General features: G+C 36.2%; 1 protein-coding gene across 3 annotated transcripts in view; it reads right to left on the reverse strand.

The window, feature by feature from the left end:
* LOC101894381 (SH3 and F-BAR domain-containing protein DDB_G0274695) overlaps nt 1-17,460 on the reverse strand; it is a 197,558-nt gene that overhangs the window by 91,029 nt on the left and 89,069 nt on the right. The window contains exon 3 of one of the 3 annotated variants that reach the window (XM_011294390.3): nt 2,163-2,342. The exons of the other annotated variants lie outside the window; for them this stretch is intronic. Within the exon in view, the coding sequence (XP_011292692.1) occupies nt 2,163-2,342 (180 nt within the window). The remainder of the gene's footprint in view (nt 1-2,162; nt 2,343-17,460) is intronic. 3 annotated transcript variants of the gene reach the window in all.

Genomic DNA, 17,460 nt, shown 5'->3' on the forward strand with positions numbered 1-17,460 from the left:
ATTTTTTTAAGAAACTTCTTAAACGTAAACTTTCCTCCCTCCCTACTGAACCAATAAAATGTCTCATCTCATTATTATTAAAAGTTGTTGCAATGAATTAATCGTTTTTAAAGTTCCATTTTGCAGAAGTAGCTGGACATATAAAATATATGATGACGTCGACATTTTAATTAAAGAAACAAATAGAATTGTAGAGAAAAATACAAATTTCTTCGAAGTCGGGTAGACAGATTGAGTTCTGAAAGCAGAAAACTGTTGTGACGCTGTCTATAATCAGCTCTGCTCAAAACTGAAGTCAATAATTAACAATAAAGAAATAAATACTGTTATAACATTTGTAAAAGCAAAGAGGAATTGACTGGTGAGAGGGCTCTTGTTCTTGAGCAGAACAGGTATTAGGCAATTTGACTTTGTCCCTACATTATTTAATCATTGGTCAATGCCTCTCTACAACGAAAAAGACGACATCTTGCGCCAATTAATCACCGTGGTTTACGAGGTAGCTCAATGAATCAGTTGCTAAAAACCCCATTTTCGGCCTATTTTTTTCCGATATACCGGAAATTTTTGTTGATGACAAAATACATGATCTAAATATTCAAACCTATTTCATTTGTCCGTAAATAAATAAAAAAAATCGACCTATGATAAGCTCAGAATGCACTTGAGGGGAAGAAGCACCCCGCACCGATAGAAAAAAATCATAAATGCTTTGTGTAAACCTACTGTGATAAACAGTAAGGGATTAAAGAACTTCACGCAACCCCATTCAGCACCTACCTATGCCTATGGGTTATATCTTTGCTAAGTAGAGTATTCGCTTCTTCCACTAGATGTCGTGCTGATTGTGATGTCGAAGCAATGGTCAATATTTGATTAAAAATCAAAAGAATAAGATATTTCGTTGTTGTCCGGTAGATGACATTAATAGTACGACGAAATTTTATGATATTGTAACAAACATATCATAACATAGTTCTATACTTTTCGCTGATGCTTTTGAAGGGTTTTACTGATTTTGTCGATTCAATGTTCAAGGAAATTTTCTGGAATAGATTTTTGAGTCTTTGCTTTTTCTTTGTAATTTTACGTTATAATTGGAGATTTCATAATAACATATTGATGCAATGTTTCTATATCATCATTCATATCATTGGTCATTTATGACCCCAAAGTAAAATGCATTGTTTCATCCTTATTGTTTTATGTGTTTGTGTACAGGATACAGGATAGGATTATGGAACTTCACGTATCCCCATTTTGCGCCTACTTATGCTTTAATGTAATTGTGGATGTTGGTTTGGATCTGAGCTAAGTAGAGTAGTCGTTTCTTCCACTAGATGTCGTGCTACCTTAAAAATTATCATGCGGTGCAAATATTTGAATATAAATCCTTTGAGAAACTACGTTTTAATGTAATTTATAATAAGTATCAGATAAGAAAAATGTGGCTCCAAGATTCTTTCTAGGTTTTGCAATTAATTTTTTGTTATGGAAAATACGAGTTAAGTTTTTAATAGTGCTTCAACTAAAGGTAAGATTACATGGCATGTTAGAGTCATATATAAAGAGATGTTTGCCACATTTATTTTAAGCGTTTTCATTACATACTTTTAGACGGTTTTTATATTTTTTTTTTCATAAAAAAATATTTTACTGTACATTATAAATTACTACATACACAAAAATGTAGTATAAATTTAGTACATGCACAAGTATTGTGTTTTTATATAGGATAGCGGTTTGTTTAAAATTAAAAAAGAACGTGGAAGTATGCTGGCTAAATTCTAAAAATAAATTGTGAAAATTCTCTTTACATATGACTCTAACATGATGTGTAAACTGCCGGTAAATTGTGTTAATTACAATGGTGATATATTATGTTCAATTTTGAATTTAGGTTACGAAAATGCTCAATTTAGTTTTTTTTTTTTTTTGGAAATCCAATTACACAGAACAATGGGGAAGAACTTTCTTGTGGTTAAGATCTGGTCATTTACAGATGTTAAGATTCCAGGTGAAAATGGAAACGAATTGGTGGATTAGAATTTGATTTTTATTGGTGGTGGTGATTGTGGTAGTAGTTCTAGTGGTGCTGGTGAACATTTTGCTGCCAAATGTTGAGAGTACGGGGCCAGGAAGACATTTCTTATTTGGCTTACCTGATCCTGACCAGATTCTTGACCATCATTGTTGATTGTGGAACCAGCTGCTATCGAAGAGGCACTGTCACCATTCAACACCTTGTGTAAATCGGCCGACGATTTCGAACGAGACTTCGAGCGTCCAGATGAACGACAACGTAGACTTTTTAGCACCGATTTGGAGCGTGAACCATTTAACTTTGGAGATTGAGAGTTTTTGCGAAAAGAATAATAAAATATTAAAAACATTGAAAATCCATGATTCATAAATCAAAACAAATCATAAAGGTTAGAGACGTTTGGGCATGCCGAGGCCATGACATGAAGGAAATGATCATTTATGCTGTATATTGTTATTGGATTTTACACACACACATAAAAAACATGATGGGTGAAAAGTGATTTTCCAAATTGGGGGGAAATTGAGGCTTAGCCGTTTTTTCTTCTCCCTCTCTTTGATTAAAAATTTTTACTTTATTTTGTGGTATTTTCTTATTATTATTTTATTTGTTTTTTATTTTCTTTTCCACAGTCATGTAAGTGTCAGTCTATAATTTCATTTCCGGCCAATGCTTTTTGGTCATCACTGACCATTTTTATTTACTTTTTTTCAACTACACAACTGTGGTATTTCATAGTGCAATTGGTATTAGCCATGAAGTGTGGAGAAAAAATGTGTTATTTCTTTTTGGTGGCATTGCTGTGTTAACTTTTATTACATACTTTTTTAACGCATAAAATATTGAGATTTTTTTTTAATTATTGAATTTATTAGTTATTCCGCTCTATGAAAAAAATAAATACCGACAATGCGCCTGCATGAAAATATTATAAATTTTTAGAAGGAATATATGAAATGTCATAAATATAAAATATTATTAAATTTAATAAATATAAATTTATACAAATAAAATATTATTTTATAATTTAATTTGTTCCAACGGAGTAACTAAAATATATTTTATGAGCAAACTCCCCATACAAAAATTCTGGAATATACCTAAATATCTATTTAAGATAATATGCGGAAAATATTCATATATTCTCAAAACGCATAACATAGATCCTGTACGAAACTCTTTTGAGTACGGTTGAGCCGCTGGCAATAAATAATAAATATTCTAAAATTACATATTTCCCAGTTGCCATAAAATATCACATGTGAACAATTCGGTGCGCATGCGATAATGTGTTAGATAATAAAGGTTATGACCCACGCGCCTAGATATCGATTCGCTCAGTAGATGTACAAGACCACTTGAATGAAATGACAAGCAGCCCTGCAATTTTCTCTATTCAATATTAGAATAGAAAAGAATAATTGTGTGGCTGCGATTAGGTTAAGTTAGGTTAGTTTCAGTAGTACTTAAGCAACATATTTTCAAAAAAAAAACCAGAATTGACACTAAACCCAAACGAAGCGGTCGTGTTCTTTTTTCACTTTACATTGCTCCAGTCGAGCCGGATAGAGAATAGAATTGACAATCGAAGAGGGAGAATGGATTCCGTTCTCATTATTAAAAACATTGATCCTTCAAGCAGAATTAGAATTAAAACTACATCCAAAGAATATAGTTGTTCTTTCTTTTCTCACATTTTGTATGTGGTACTTCGAGCCAAATACAAGGAATTGAATTGATAACCGAAGAGTGAAATTGGATTCTCTTCTCATTACTTTTGGTCCTTCGAGCCAGATCCTGAATTGAAACTACATCCAAAGAATAAAGTTGTTCTTTCTTTTCTCACATTTTATATTTGGTACTTCGAGCCAAATATAAGGAATAGACTTGACAACCGAAGAGTGAGATTGGATTCTCTTCTCATTACAATTGGTCCTTCGAGCAGGATCAGAATTGAAACTACATCCAAAGAATAAAGTTGTTCTTAATGAATTATGTTTTTTCGACTTCTTTGTGTTTTATGAATGATCTAAGACTTTGTCTTATTGGGCTTCTAGGTCTGGGTTTTATTAAATGAAAATAAAAAGTATTTATTTCATTTTTCATCCGACGTTTCGTTGGGATTTTCCAACTTCTTCAGGGATAGTTTTAGTTGTTCTTTCTTTTCTCACATTTTATATTTGGTACTTCGAGCCAAATACAGGGAATTAAATTGACAACCGAAGAGTGAGATTGGATTATCTTCTTATCTACAGTTCCAGTACCCAAAATATCAAATTAAAAGAACATCAATGATTTTAGACTAGTTTCAATCTTAGAAGTAATCGACCAAGTTTTTTAGAAGATTATTATAACCTCTGCCATATGGCTATCATTTGATACGGCCAAAACGTGCCTCATCGAAATAACGGTTTTAGACCTTAGGTCTCTTTGGACCAAATCCATTTCAGCACATTTGGAGCGAACGATAACTCTCTAAGGGAGTATCCGATTTGATCCAAACTTGGTACATCGTAATATTATTATGAAACTTATATCCAATTCGAAGATGGTCAATATCGGGTCACTCCTTCTGGTACCAACCCAACAAAAGGCGGAAATTAAAATATTTTAATTTTTCTATAAAGAAGGAGAAAGTATAATCTGATTTTGCTCCATCCTAATGTAAATCCTAATATTTGCATCAGTGATAGGTCAGGTGCGAAAATGGACAATATCGGTGCACTCCATCAAGTACCTTCCCACAAAGGGTTACAATTTTGAATAGTTATAACTCTTAAAAAATATAATATAAGTGTCCGATTGTCTTCAAATTACACGCATTGCAATCTGGCGTAAAGATTGAATATATCGGCCCACTTCTTCTGGTACATCCCCCACAATGTGTCAAGATTTTTGGTATACATGAAGCTCATAAAACGCGAGTTTAACATCCGATTCTCTTCAGGCTTGGTTCATCTCAATATTTCCATCAACACAAGATATGGTTTAAAGAATAACCAAAACGATTATAAAATCCGAAATAAGCATCCGGTTCTCTTTATATTTTACACACCCCATTATTTCTACCAACACAAGATCTGCTGTGAAGATGGAATATATCGGTCCACTCCTTTTGGTCAAAGGGTCAACATTTTGAATATCCATGAAGCCCATAACATACAATATTAACATCCGATTCCATTCAAACTTGGCAAATCTCAATATTTCCATCAACACAAGATCTGTTATAAAGATGGTAGAGATCGGACAATTTCTTCTGGAACCTCCCCCACAAAGGGTCAAAATTTTGAATAACCAAAACCATCATAAATCTGAAATAAGCATCCGATTCAAATTACACACATCAGGACATTTTTATTTACCCAAGGTCTGATGTGAAGATGGGATATATCGGTCCACTCCTTCTGGTACCTCCCCCCACAAAGGGTCAATATTTTGAATATCCATGAAGGTCATAAATTACGAAATTAAAATCCGAAGATCCCATTATTTCTACTAACACAAGGTTTGTTGTGAAAATGGGATATATCGGTCTACTTCTTCTGGTACATCCCCCTCAAAGGGTGAAACTTTTAAATATTTATGAAGTTCAAAAAACGCGAAATTAATATCCGATTCCATTCAGACTTGGTACATCGCAATATTTCTATAAAAACAAGATCTGCTATAAAGATGGCAGAGATCAGACCACACCTTCTGGTATCTCCCCCACAAAGTGTCAAAATTTTGAATAATAATATCTCTAATAAAATTTGAAATAAGCATCCGACTCTCTTAAAATTCCACACATCCCAATATTTCTACTAACACAAGATCTGGTGTGAAAATGAGATATATACTAATACTACTATATACTACTCCTTCTCGAATCTCCCCCGCAGAGAGATCAAATTTTAAATAACAAAACGCCCTAAAATGCGAAATATGCTACCGATTCTTTTCAATATCGCTGCACTCCAATATTTCTATTAAGACAAGATATTGTGGGTAGATGATAGATATAGGCCTACCCTTGTAGAACCTCCCCCACAAACGATCACAATTTTAAATACTTAAATCTCTCATAACTTGAGAAACAAGTCAGCGATTCCATTCAAACCTGGTATATCTTGGTATTTCCCTTAACAAGAGAACAAAGAGGATTTGGACAATATTGGCCAAATGACCCGGAACCTTCCTTGTTTCAAAAAAAAAACTTCTAAACTTAATGATACCAAATTCGAGTTATATATTCCTAACTTAAAGTTGCCGTTTGCTTCAAAATGGGCATAGGTAGGGTTGATGTAATAACCAAATAATAACCAAATAACCAAAAGAATGCGGGAACCGTCACCAACCGATTGAACTGAATACTTCTCTGCATTTTAAACCGAATGTAGGTTCGATATACCAAAAATCGCCGCTACAGTCAACATAGATGCTACCAGCCATTTTATCAGGGAAACCCTCGTTACCCGGCTCAGTGATGTTATACGACGGATTTCCTTCAATGAAAACGTGACCTTAGCCGATAGCTCCCATAGAGAAGTGCAACATGCTTTCGAGACCGCGATCGTTCTCGGCAACCAAATCATACCCGACACCTTAACCTTTGGTCATGATAACAATTCCAGTTTTCTGATTAAATATCAAAAGTAACAGCTTGCGCAATTAATTCGTCCCATTAAATGCGTTATTGTCTTCTAGCCCGCAATAATGTTTGCAAAACAATTACCGTTGTTTACCTTGCATGCTCGACTCGGTTTACACCTACACTCCTAATTAAGCATTTAATTAGCTTAAACGGTAATTAAGAAGATTCCTTTCCATTTACAGGCCAGCTAAGGCTGAATATGTTGTCAACAACAATGGCTACAATAAAAATAACCATTTTAGGTGACAAGCGCATTAAAAACTTTTGGTATTATATCACCCAGAGCATATGCGCATATATGAATGTATTTCAATCGAGCATCATAAGATGCGCTTTGTTAATTGTGACAAATCAGACGACAGCCAAGTTGAAATAATACCAACCAACCAACTGAGCGCAACTCCAACATACAATGAAATGATTACCGCCAACAACATTTAGAGCATGACAAAACAGATAAAAAATGCCAAACAATAAACAAAATGCACGCAACAATTCAGCAACACCCAGAAACCCCAACAACAATAACAACACCAGCAACTGATCAACGACCTCTAACGCTAACTGAAATTCAATGATGTTTGTAGCAGATTTCCATTCGACATTTTCATGTCAATTTTTTTGGAGGGGTATTCATACAAATTACATGCATGAACATATGTTGTTGGCGTTGTTCGACATGTTTGTTGTAGTCAATGAAACTTCGAAAAAAACAGAAAATTATTTTAATGTGTGGGTGCAGCCACCTTTGGGTAGTGGTGGAAACACTGGTAATAACATGCGAATAACACCGAAGTATCTTAGTGATGGGCAATGGGATGGGAATCTAAAGAGGTCTTCTAAAGATGGACGATGATTGTTTGGGAGAAGAGTGAAAAAAGCTCGGGAAAATGTAGTAGATGAGAAGAAAACACAACCTTATGCTTCGATTGCTGATTTATTTCTCTATCCGGCTCCAAGAACCAAATGTTTTTGAAGGAGAGTGAAAATGCCCGGTTTGATGGCTGGAAGGACCAAATGTGTGGGAGGAGAGTGAAAATGCTCGGTTTGATGCTTGATTCGACACTTTTCCCGGCTGGAAGGACCAAATATTTGGGGGGAGAGTGAAAATACCAGGTTTGATGGTTGATTCGACACTTTAGCCGGCTCGAAGGACCAAATGTTTGGGGGGAGTAAAAATGCTTGATTTGATGATTGATTCGACACTTTTCCCGGCTCGAAGAATGAAAATGCTCGGTTTGATGGTTAATTCGACACTCTATCCAGCTCGAAGGACCAAATATTTGGGAGGAGAATGAAAATACCAGGTTTGATGGTTGATTCGACACTCTAGCCGGCTCGAAGGACCAAATGTTTGGGGGGAGTAAAAATGCTTGATTTGATGATTGATTCGACACTTTTCCCGGCTCGAAGAATGAAAATGCTCGGTTTGATGGTTAATTCGACACTCTATCTGGCTCGAAGGACCAAATGTTTGGGAGGGGAATGAAAATGCTCGATTTAATGGTTGATTCGACACTCTAACCGGCTCAAAGGACCAAATGTTTGGGAGGAGAGTGAAAATACTCGATTTGATGGTAGATTCGACACTCTATCCGGCTCGAAGGACCAAATATTTGAGACGAGAGTAAAAATGCTCAGTTTGATGGTTAATTCGACACTCTATCCGACTCAAAGGAACAAATTTTAAGAGGAGAGTGAAAATGCTCGGTTTGAAAGTTTATTCGATTCTCCATCCGGCCCGAAGGACCAAATGTTTGGGAGGAGAGTGAAAATGCTCGGTTTGATTGTTGAATCGACACTCTATACGGATCGAAAGATCAAATGTTGGGTGGGGAGAGTGAAAATGCTCGGTTTGATGATTGAATCGACACTATTCCCGGCTCGAAGAGTGAAATTGCTCCATTTGATGGTTGATTCGACAATCTATCCGACTCAAAGGAACAAATTTTAAGAGGAGAGTGAAATTGCTCGATTTGAAAGTTTATTCGATTCTCCATCCGGCTTCAAGGACCAAATGTTTGGCAGGAGAGTGAAAATGCTGGGTTTGAAAGTTTATTCGGCTCTCCATCCGGCTCGAAGGACCAAATGTTTGAGGGAGTGTGAAAATGCCAGGTTTGATGATTGATTCGACACTTTTCCCGGCTCGAAGAATGAAAGTGCTCGATTTAATGGTTGATTCGGCACTCTAGCCGGCTCGAAGGACCAAATATTTGAGTGCAGAGTGAAAATGCTCGGTTTGACGGTAGATTCGACACACTATCCGGCTCGAAGGACCAAATATTTGAGACGAGAGTGAAAATGCTTTGTTTGAAAGTTTATTCGATTCTCCATCCGGCTCGAAGGACCAAATGTTTAGGGAAAGTGTGAAAATGCCAGGTTTGATGATTGATTCGACACTCTACGCTGCTCAAAGGAAAAATTTAGCAGCTGCGAGGAAGTGCAACCTTATGCTTCGATTGTTGTTTCGATTCTCTATGCGGCTTCAAGGACCAATTTTTTGGCAGGAGAGTTAAAATGCTCGGTTTGATGTTTAATTCGACACTCTATCCGGCTCAAAGGACAAAATGTTTGGGAGGAGATTGAAACTGCTCGGTTTTATGGTTGACACAACACTCTATCCGTCTCGAAGGACCAAATTTAGCAGATGAAAAGGAAACACAGCCTTATGCAGCGATTGTTGATTGGATTCTCTATGCGGCTCGAAGGACAAAATATTTGGGAGGACAGTGAACATGCTCGATTTGATAGTTGCTTCGACACTATCCAAAATTTGTACTGTAATATCCTTTCCAGCTTTGCCCTACGTCGAATGGGTAATGCCACTGAAATGGGGTTTTCAACAGGATAATGACTCGAAACCTACATTGCAAAAATGGCTAGCCAACGGGTAGTTGGTGATTATTTGAATCATTTTCCGTCCTTCGACATAAAAAAGAATTGGTACGGAATACCTTCTTAAAGACTGTTTCTCCTTAAGTTGAGTGGCCGGTAATTCTTTTACACAGGGATTTCGGTTCATTGTTCGGCAATGAGTTTCGTCTGGCTGTTCCGTAGGAGTTTCGGTCGCTGTTTTGTTGCAGTTTTAGGTCGCTGTTCCACATCGAAGCTCAAACATTGGTAGTGGATTAGAGGTACTCGTAATCCGTAATGCTGACTAGATTAGTTTACTAGCCATTGTAGACGACCCAAATAGCTAAACCCGAGCATACCTTCAGCGAGCTGCCGATCCGAACGAGCCCCTGATCCATTTGCGAAGGCCTGGACATCGCTTGCCGTACATACCCTCAGCGAGTTGCCAAACCCGAACGAATGCAAATCAATCTTAGAAAACCAAGACAGCTGCCCCCGAGCGTATCCACAGTGTGTTTCCCAAATCGAATGAATCCCGATCCATCTTAGAAGACCTGGATATATCTACACTAAACCTGAATATATCTACAGTGAACTGGCGACCCCTAACGATTGAACCTCGAATCCCAACCCCATATCCGAAGACCTCAACATCCTCATACCGACCACCTACATCGTAAACCCCGATAGTTAAACGCTTGTCAGCCCGAGGACCATTCACTGAAGTCGCCGATTACCTTAAAATCGACAACATCCCAAACGCCAACGTCACTAAGAGCACCAACCTCCTTATTCCTGATAATCTTCAACCCCCTAAGCAACCGACGATGATAAGTTCGCGATTACCTTCAAATCGTGAACATCCCGAAAGCAAACGTCACTGCATCGCAATTCCTGATTGCATTCAATCCGTCGACGACCATAACTTCCCGGTCACCCACTAATACCTTCGATGATTGATTCGACTCTTAAGTTCACAGAGGATCTATAAAAGGGTCCTTCCACGACGCGATAGACGTGTTAAAGGTGTTCTATGAAAAAAGACATTTTTGAAGAGAATACCTGCAATAAATCCTGAACCCAGAGAAGCCCTTTTAAAAATCTCCAGTTAATAGAAAAACTTTACGAAGCTTTCCAACAACCTTTTATCAGCAGATATTTATACAATGAATCTCTAGTTTATTTTTTTTTTTTTTTTTGATTTTCTGTCACCCCTTCCTTGACCACCCTATTTACCACCGGTAGCACTATCACACATAATTAAGTGCTTTTAATGGACTTTAAAAAATTATTTTTTCAACATTTCTTTGTGTCACAGACCACCAACCAGTCCTTATGCTGTGGCTACTGGTTTTCTTTCTTGCCAACCTTAACTGGCTTCAAATGGATGTTAGCCAGTTTTTTTTCTTGTCAAAATTTCTTCAATTGTTTATTTGTGTAATAGAAAATACAATTGTTATCTGTCTGTCCGCCTGTGTGTAAGTGTGTGTCTATGTGCCGAAATAAACACAAAAATAATGTTAACTTTCTACACCATTGGCTATAATAATTGTTACGATGACAACAATAGCAACAACAACAACAACAATAAAAACAAATGTCGTGTCAACGGCTAAAATCTCCTCATTGAAGGCTGTCGAAAAATGTTAACAATTTTGCTGTGGTATTGTGTTTTTTTTTCTGTTTTTTGTAGCTGTTTTTTTGGCTACTAAATTATTTGGCGTTACGAGCCATATGTCCATCAAGTTGTTCAACGCCGGCTCGCAAACTTTTAAGGTGGCTTGTAATTGCTACGAAATAATTGTTGGACACCTTACTTGGCTATTGGAAGTTTGTAGAAATCAGGGATGGATGGGAGGTATTCGGGGACGAATGTTGGAGTATTTTAGAAAAATTCTCCAAAGTTGGCATTATGTGATCTGGGAAAGAGGCTTTTGGTAAATTCATTCACTCTACCCAGCTAGGAATATTCAGTTTTCATATTTTCCAATGTTCGATTATTTAAATCTTATGGGGGAGGTACCAGAGGGAGTGGATCGATATATCCCATCTTTACAGCAGATCTTGTTTAAGTAAAAATAATGGGATGTGTAAACTATGAAGAGAACCGGAAGCTTATTTCGAATTTTATAATCGTTTTGGTTATTCGAAACTTTGACCCTTTGTGGTGGAGGTACCAGACGAAATAATAGGATCTTTACCGTCTTTATAACAGATCTTGGGTTACTAAAAATATTGAGATTTGCCAAGTCTGAATAAAATCGAATACTAATTTCGCTTTTTATGAGCTTCATGTATCTTCAAAATTTTGACTCGTTGTTTGGGAGGTACCAGAAGGAGTGGACGGATATATTCCATCTTCACAGCAGATCTTGTTTTAGTAAAAATAATGGGTTGTGTGAAATGTGAACAGAACCGGCTGCTTATTTCCGATTTTATGATCGTTTTGGTTATTCGAAACTTTGACCCTTTGTGGGGGAGGGACCAGAATGAATGATCCGATCTCTACCATCTTTATAACATATCTTGTGTTGATGGAAATATTGAGATGTACCAAGTCTAAATGGACTCCGATCTAATTTTCGCGTTTTAGGAGCTTCATGACTATTCAAAATATTGACCCTTTTGTGGGAGAGGTACTAGAAGGAGTGGACCGATATATTCCATCTTCACAGCAGATCTTGTTTTAGTAAAAATAATGGGTTGTGTAAAATATGAAGAGAATCGGAAGCTTATTTCGAATTTTATAATCGTTTTGGTTATTCAAAACTTTGACCCTTTGTGGTGAATGTACCAGAAGGAATGGTCCGATCTCTACCATCTTTATAACAGATCTTGTGTTGATAGAAATATTGAGATGAGCCAAGTCTGAATGGAATCGGAATGTAAGCTTCGCGTTTTATCAGCTTCATGGATATTCAAAATGTTGACCCCTTGTGGGGGAGGTACCAGAAGGAGTGGACCGATATATCCCATCCGATATATCCCAGATCTTGTGTTAATAGAAATAATGGGATGTGTAAAATATGAAGAGAATCGGAAGCTTATTTCGAATTTTATAATCGTTTTGGATATTCAAAATTTTGTCCCTTTTGTCTTGGAGGTACCAGAAGAAATAGTCCGATCTCTACCGTCTTTATAACAGATCTTGTGTTGATGGAAATATTGAGATGTAACAAGTCTAAAAGAAATCTGATCTTAATTTTGCGTGTTATCAGCTTCATGGATATTCAAAATGTTGACCCTTTGTGGGAGAGGTACCAGAAGGAGTGGACCGATCTCTACCATCTTTACATCAGACCTTGTTTAAGTAAAAATAATGGGTTGTGTGAAATATGAACAGGACCGGATGCTTATTTCGAATTTTATAATCGTTTTTGGTAATTCGAAACTTTGACCCTTTGTGGGGGAGATACCAGAAGAAATGGTCCGATCTCTACCGTCTTTATAACAGATCTTGGGTTGATAAAAATATTGAGATTTGCCAAGTTTGAATGGAATCGAATGTTAATTTTGCATGTTATCAACTTCATGGATATTCAAAATATTGACCCTTTTCTGGGAGAGGTACTAATGGGGGGGGGGGGGGGGAGTGTGTCGATATACCCCATCTTTACAGCAGATCTTGTTTTAGTGGAAGTAATGGGATGTGTGAAATATGAAGAGAATCGGATGCTTATTTCCGATTTTATGAACGTTTTGGTTATTGGAAAGTTTTACCCTTTTTGGGGGAGGTACCCGAAGGAATGGTCCGATCTCTACTATATTTATAAAAGATTTGGTGTTGATAGAAATATTGAGATGAGCCAAGTCTAAATGGAATCGGGTATTAATTTCGCGTTTTATCAGCTTCATGGAAATAAAATATTTGACCCTTTGTGGGGGAGGTACCACAAGGAGTGTGTCGATATACCCCATCTTTACAGCAGATCTTGTTTTAGTGGAAGTAATGGGATGTGGGAAATTTGAAGACAATCAGACTCCTACATCACATTTTATAAGAGTTGTAATTATTCATAATTTTAAGCCTTTGTGGGGGAGGTACTTGATGGAGTGGACCAATATTTCCATTTTTGCACCTAACCTAGCACTGACGCAAATATTAGAAATATCGTTTCTCTTTCTGTGCAAAAAAAAATATTTTTTGATAATTTCGACCTTTGTGTGGGAGGTACCAGAAGAAGTGGACCGATACATTTTTACACCAGACCTTGGATTATTAAAATTATGGCGATGTGTGAAATTTGAAGACAATCGGACTCCCACATCACTTTTTTTAGAGTTATAATTATTCAAAATTTTGACCCTTTGTGGGGGAGGTACTTGATGGAGTGTACCGATATTGTCCATTTTCACACCTGACCTAGAACTAACGCAAATATTAGGATTTGCAAAGATGGATCAAAATCGCATTATCCTTTCTCGTTCTGTACAGTAAATTATTGTCATTGAAAATTTTGACTTTTTTTGGGGGAGGTACCAGAAGGAGTGGACTGATATTGCCCATTTCCGAACTCGATCTAATATTGTACTATGTACCAAGTTTGGACAAAATCAAAAACACCCTTGGAGAGTTCTCGTGCGCAGCAGCCAGCCAGATAGAGGGACGGACGGACATCACTAGATCGACTCCAAATGTCCTGAAACGGATTTGGTCCAAAGAGACCTAGGGTCTAAAATCGTTATTTCGATGAGGCTCGTTTTGGCCGTATCAAATGATATATACCCTCTCTAACCACATGGCTGAGGGTATGACTATGTTTTAGAAGAAAAGTGGAAAAATGGAAAATGTACCTCCCTGGGCCCACCACCAATTTGTAGGGTTAATATATTATTTTCATTTCTGATGTTGTCTTTTTTTTGGGTTTCTGTAAATTGTTTTTGGTAATTCAATTTTTTGCCCATGTCGATGTATTTCAAAAGAAACCAAAAACAAATACTTTGATTTGGTCCAAGTTTCCAATGTGAGCCATGCATGGTTAGGCATTTCATGCTGTCCATTACCAGCATTTTGGAGACAAGTACAAATTGTTTGGCCAGCTTTTCAATTATCTGATGTGATTTATAATTATGTGGGTTATTGTGTTGAGATGATGACTTACATATATATTTTTTCGTCGAGATACAATCGCAGTAGTGAAAATAAACACCAATGGCAAACTCAATGTTGCCTTTAAAGCTAAAGGCCATAACTGTGATTTTTAAAATATTTTCAAATCTAAATAAGACGGGACAGGGTCTTTTGCGATTTCCATTGACAGGAGTCTTTTTGGAGCCATTCTATAACTAGGTAAGCCTTTGCAAATCATCTGTAGAAAATTACCTCTTAAAAGGCTTTCAAAAATAGAAGATTTTTTGAAAATCTCCTGGAAAATTAAGACCCTCCGAGGCACAAATTTAATAAATAACAAATTTTGAATAATATTCTTCCCCTAATTTGTATTCAGTTAAAAATTAACCTATTTATTATCCTATCCTATTATCTATTTTACCAGCAGAAACAGAATCATTATATTTTAATTTATTCCACTGCAATTAATTAATCTAGTTTGAGCGAACTTTCTAAATAGAAACTGTTTGCCAATTTTTTTTTGTTCCCCAACAACATTATTAAATATTTAATTTATATTGGACTATCAATTGATCACTCAATTGGGCAAACACTTAAAATAACACTTGAAAGTCATTTAATTGTTATTTTCTAACAATTAACAAACTTGAAATACTTAACAATAAAAAAAACTGAAGAAAAAAATATTTGAAATAAAGAAGACAGCACATCTCTTAATTTATTCAGACACTTAAAAGTGACAAGGCAAAAAGTCCACCATAACAAGATTTTTAAAAATTTAACAAAAATGTCCAAAATGCCTAGAAAACATTTAGGTGAAATATTTTATGGAGGTCTTCTCCCTATTGGAATTCTATATGGATACCTAAGGGTATTCTAAATTGACCTTTTGATTTTCAATAAGAAGACCCCATTGGTATTTGATAAAATAAACTATCTTCTATAAGAGGACCAATTGATCATCGGTAAGAAGATACAAGAAGACTCATAGGTTCTCTGGTTTACTATAAGATCCTGGAAATCTCATCGGTCTTCTATAAGAATGCCCATTGATTTTTTTTTATAAAGAGACCCAGTGTTCTTCCATTAGTAGACCCATTGGTTTTCAATAAAAGAATTTATTTGCCTTCTATAACAGATTTTACTGATCGTATTATGAAAGTGGACCCATTGGTCTTTCCAAAAAAGATCCATTGATCGTCTATAAGAAGACCTATTGATCTTCTATTAGAGAACCCATAGGACTTCCACAGGAAGACCCATTAGTCTTCTATAGACGGCCCACTGATATTGTAAAAAAAAACTAATTGGTCTACTAAAAGAAGACCCATGGATCCTCTATAAGAAACCGCACTGGTCTTCAATAACAAGAACCACTGGTCTTCATTGGTCAAAGAATGTCCTTCTATAAGAAGACTCCCTCGTCTTCTATATGAAAACCCATTCGTCTTCTATAAAGAAGACCCATTGGTCCTCTAAGAGAAGGCCCATTGATTTTCTATGAGAAAACCCATTGGTCTTCTACAAGAGGCTGTTGATATGTTATCAGACGAACCTCTGGACTTTTAAAACGATTGGCTTTTTATATGAACACTCATCTTTCATTTATCTTCCATAAGACAGCCTTCAATGGATCTTCTTGTAGAAGACCAATCGATCTCTTCAGGAAAGGTCATTGGGACATCTTATAGAATATCAATGGGTCTTCTAATAGAGAAGATCGGTGGGTCTTCTTAAAGAGAAGATCGGTGGTTCTTCTTAAAGAGAAGATCGTGGGTCTTCTTATAGAGAAGATCGGTGGGACATCTTATAGAATAAAAACGGATCTTCTTATAGAAAATCAATGGGTTTTCGTATGAAAAATCAATAAGTCTTTTTATAGAAGTAGGAAATACTTATTGCTTTGTCAGCGAAAAATTGTTCAGTTTGACAACATTTTTCGATCAAAACATCGAGGGTCGCACTATATTTCAAGGTCTTATATATAGAGTAATGGGGAAATGTTTACAATTTACACCAAAAAATCTTCAACATCTTTTATTTTAAAATTCGACAAGAAGGATATAAGTAAACCCATTGCAATATGGACCATATCCAATTTTTGTGATATGTCAGCTCTATCCCTTTACCCAATACCAAATTTAGTACCATTTAGTACTTTTTGAACAATTATAGTAACGCATAAACCACCACCAGATCTCAACATCACATATCAATAGAGACCTCTACATCAAATTTCGGGACTCCAGCTCTGTAATTTTCTCAAAAACAAATTTAGTACCATTTACTGCACCTCTAGTAGGCAAATCAAAAACCAGCTCCTTCTATCAACCACAGACGCCAACAGTGACATCCATATCAAAAATCAGGATTCCAGCACTATTGATTCACACAATCCTAAATATAGTACTATTTAGTACTTTACGTACCGTTAAAGTACGAATTTTCAAAACAATATCCATATCTCAACACCAGAAACCAACAGAAACCTCAATATCAAATTTCAGGATTTCAGCTGTGTATTTTAAACAATTACCAAATTCAGTACAATTATAGTACGCATAACCACCTCAATAACAAATTTCAGGATTCCAGCCCTATCCCTCTACCCAATACCAAATTGAGTACCATTCGTCGTACAAATGAAAGACGCATTTTTCAACCAACGCCAAATCTCAAACGTAATTACCAAAAGTGACCTAACAATCAAAATTCTCAATTTTATCTCCATTCTTACACTCAATATAAAATATAGTACCATTCAGTATTTTTCGTACAAATATCGTATTTCCGAAAACACCTCCATATATCCAGGCTACAAGTGAACAGCGACCCTAATAACAAATTTCAGATTTC

Source organism: Musca domestica, unplaced genomic scaffold, assembly GCF_030504385.1.
Source record: "Musca domestica strain aabys unplaced genomic scaffold, Musca_domestica.polishedcontigs.V.1.1 60, whole genome shotgun sequence".
In the NCBI taxonomy this organism is placed as follows: domain Eukaryota; kingdom Metazoa; phylum Arthropoda; class Insecta; order Diptera; family Muscidae; genus Musca; species Musca domestica.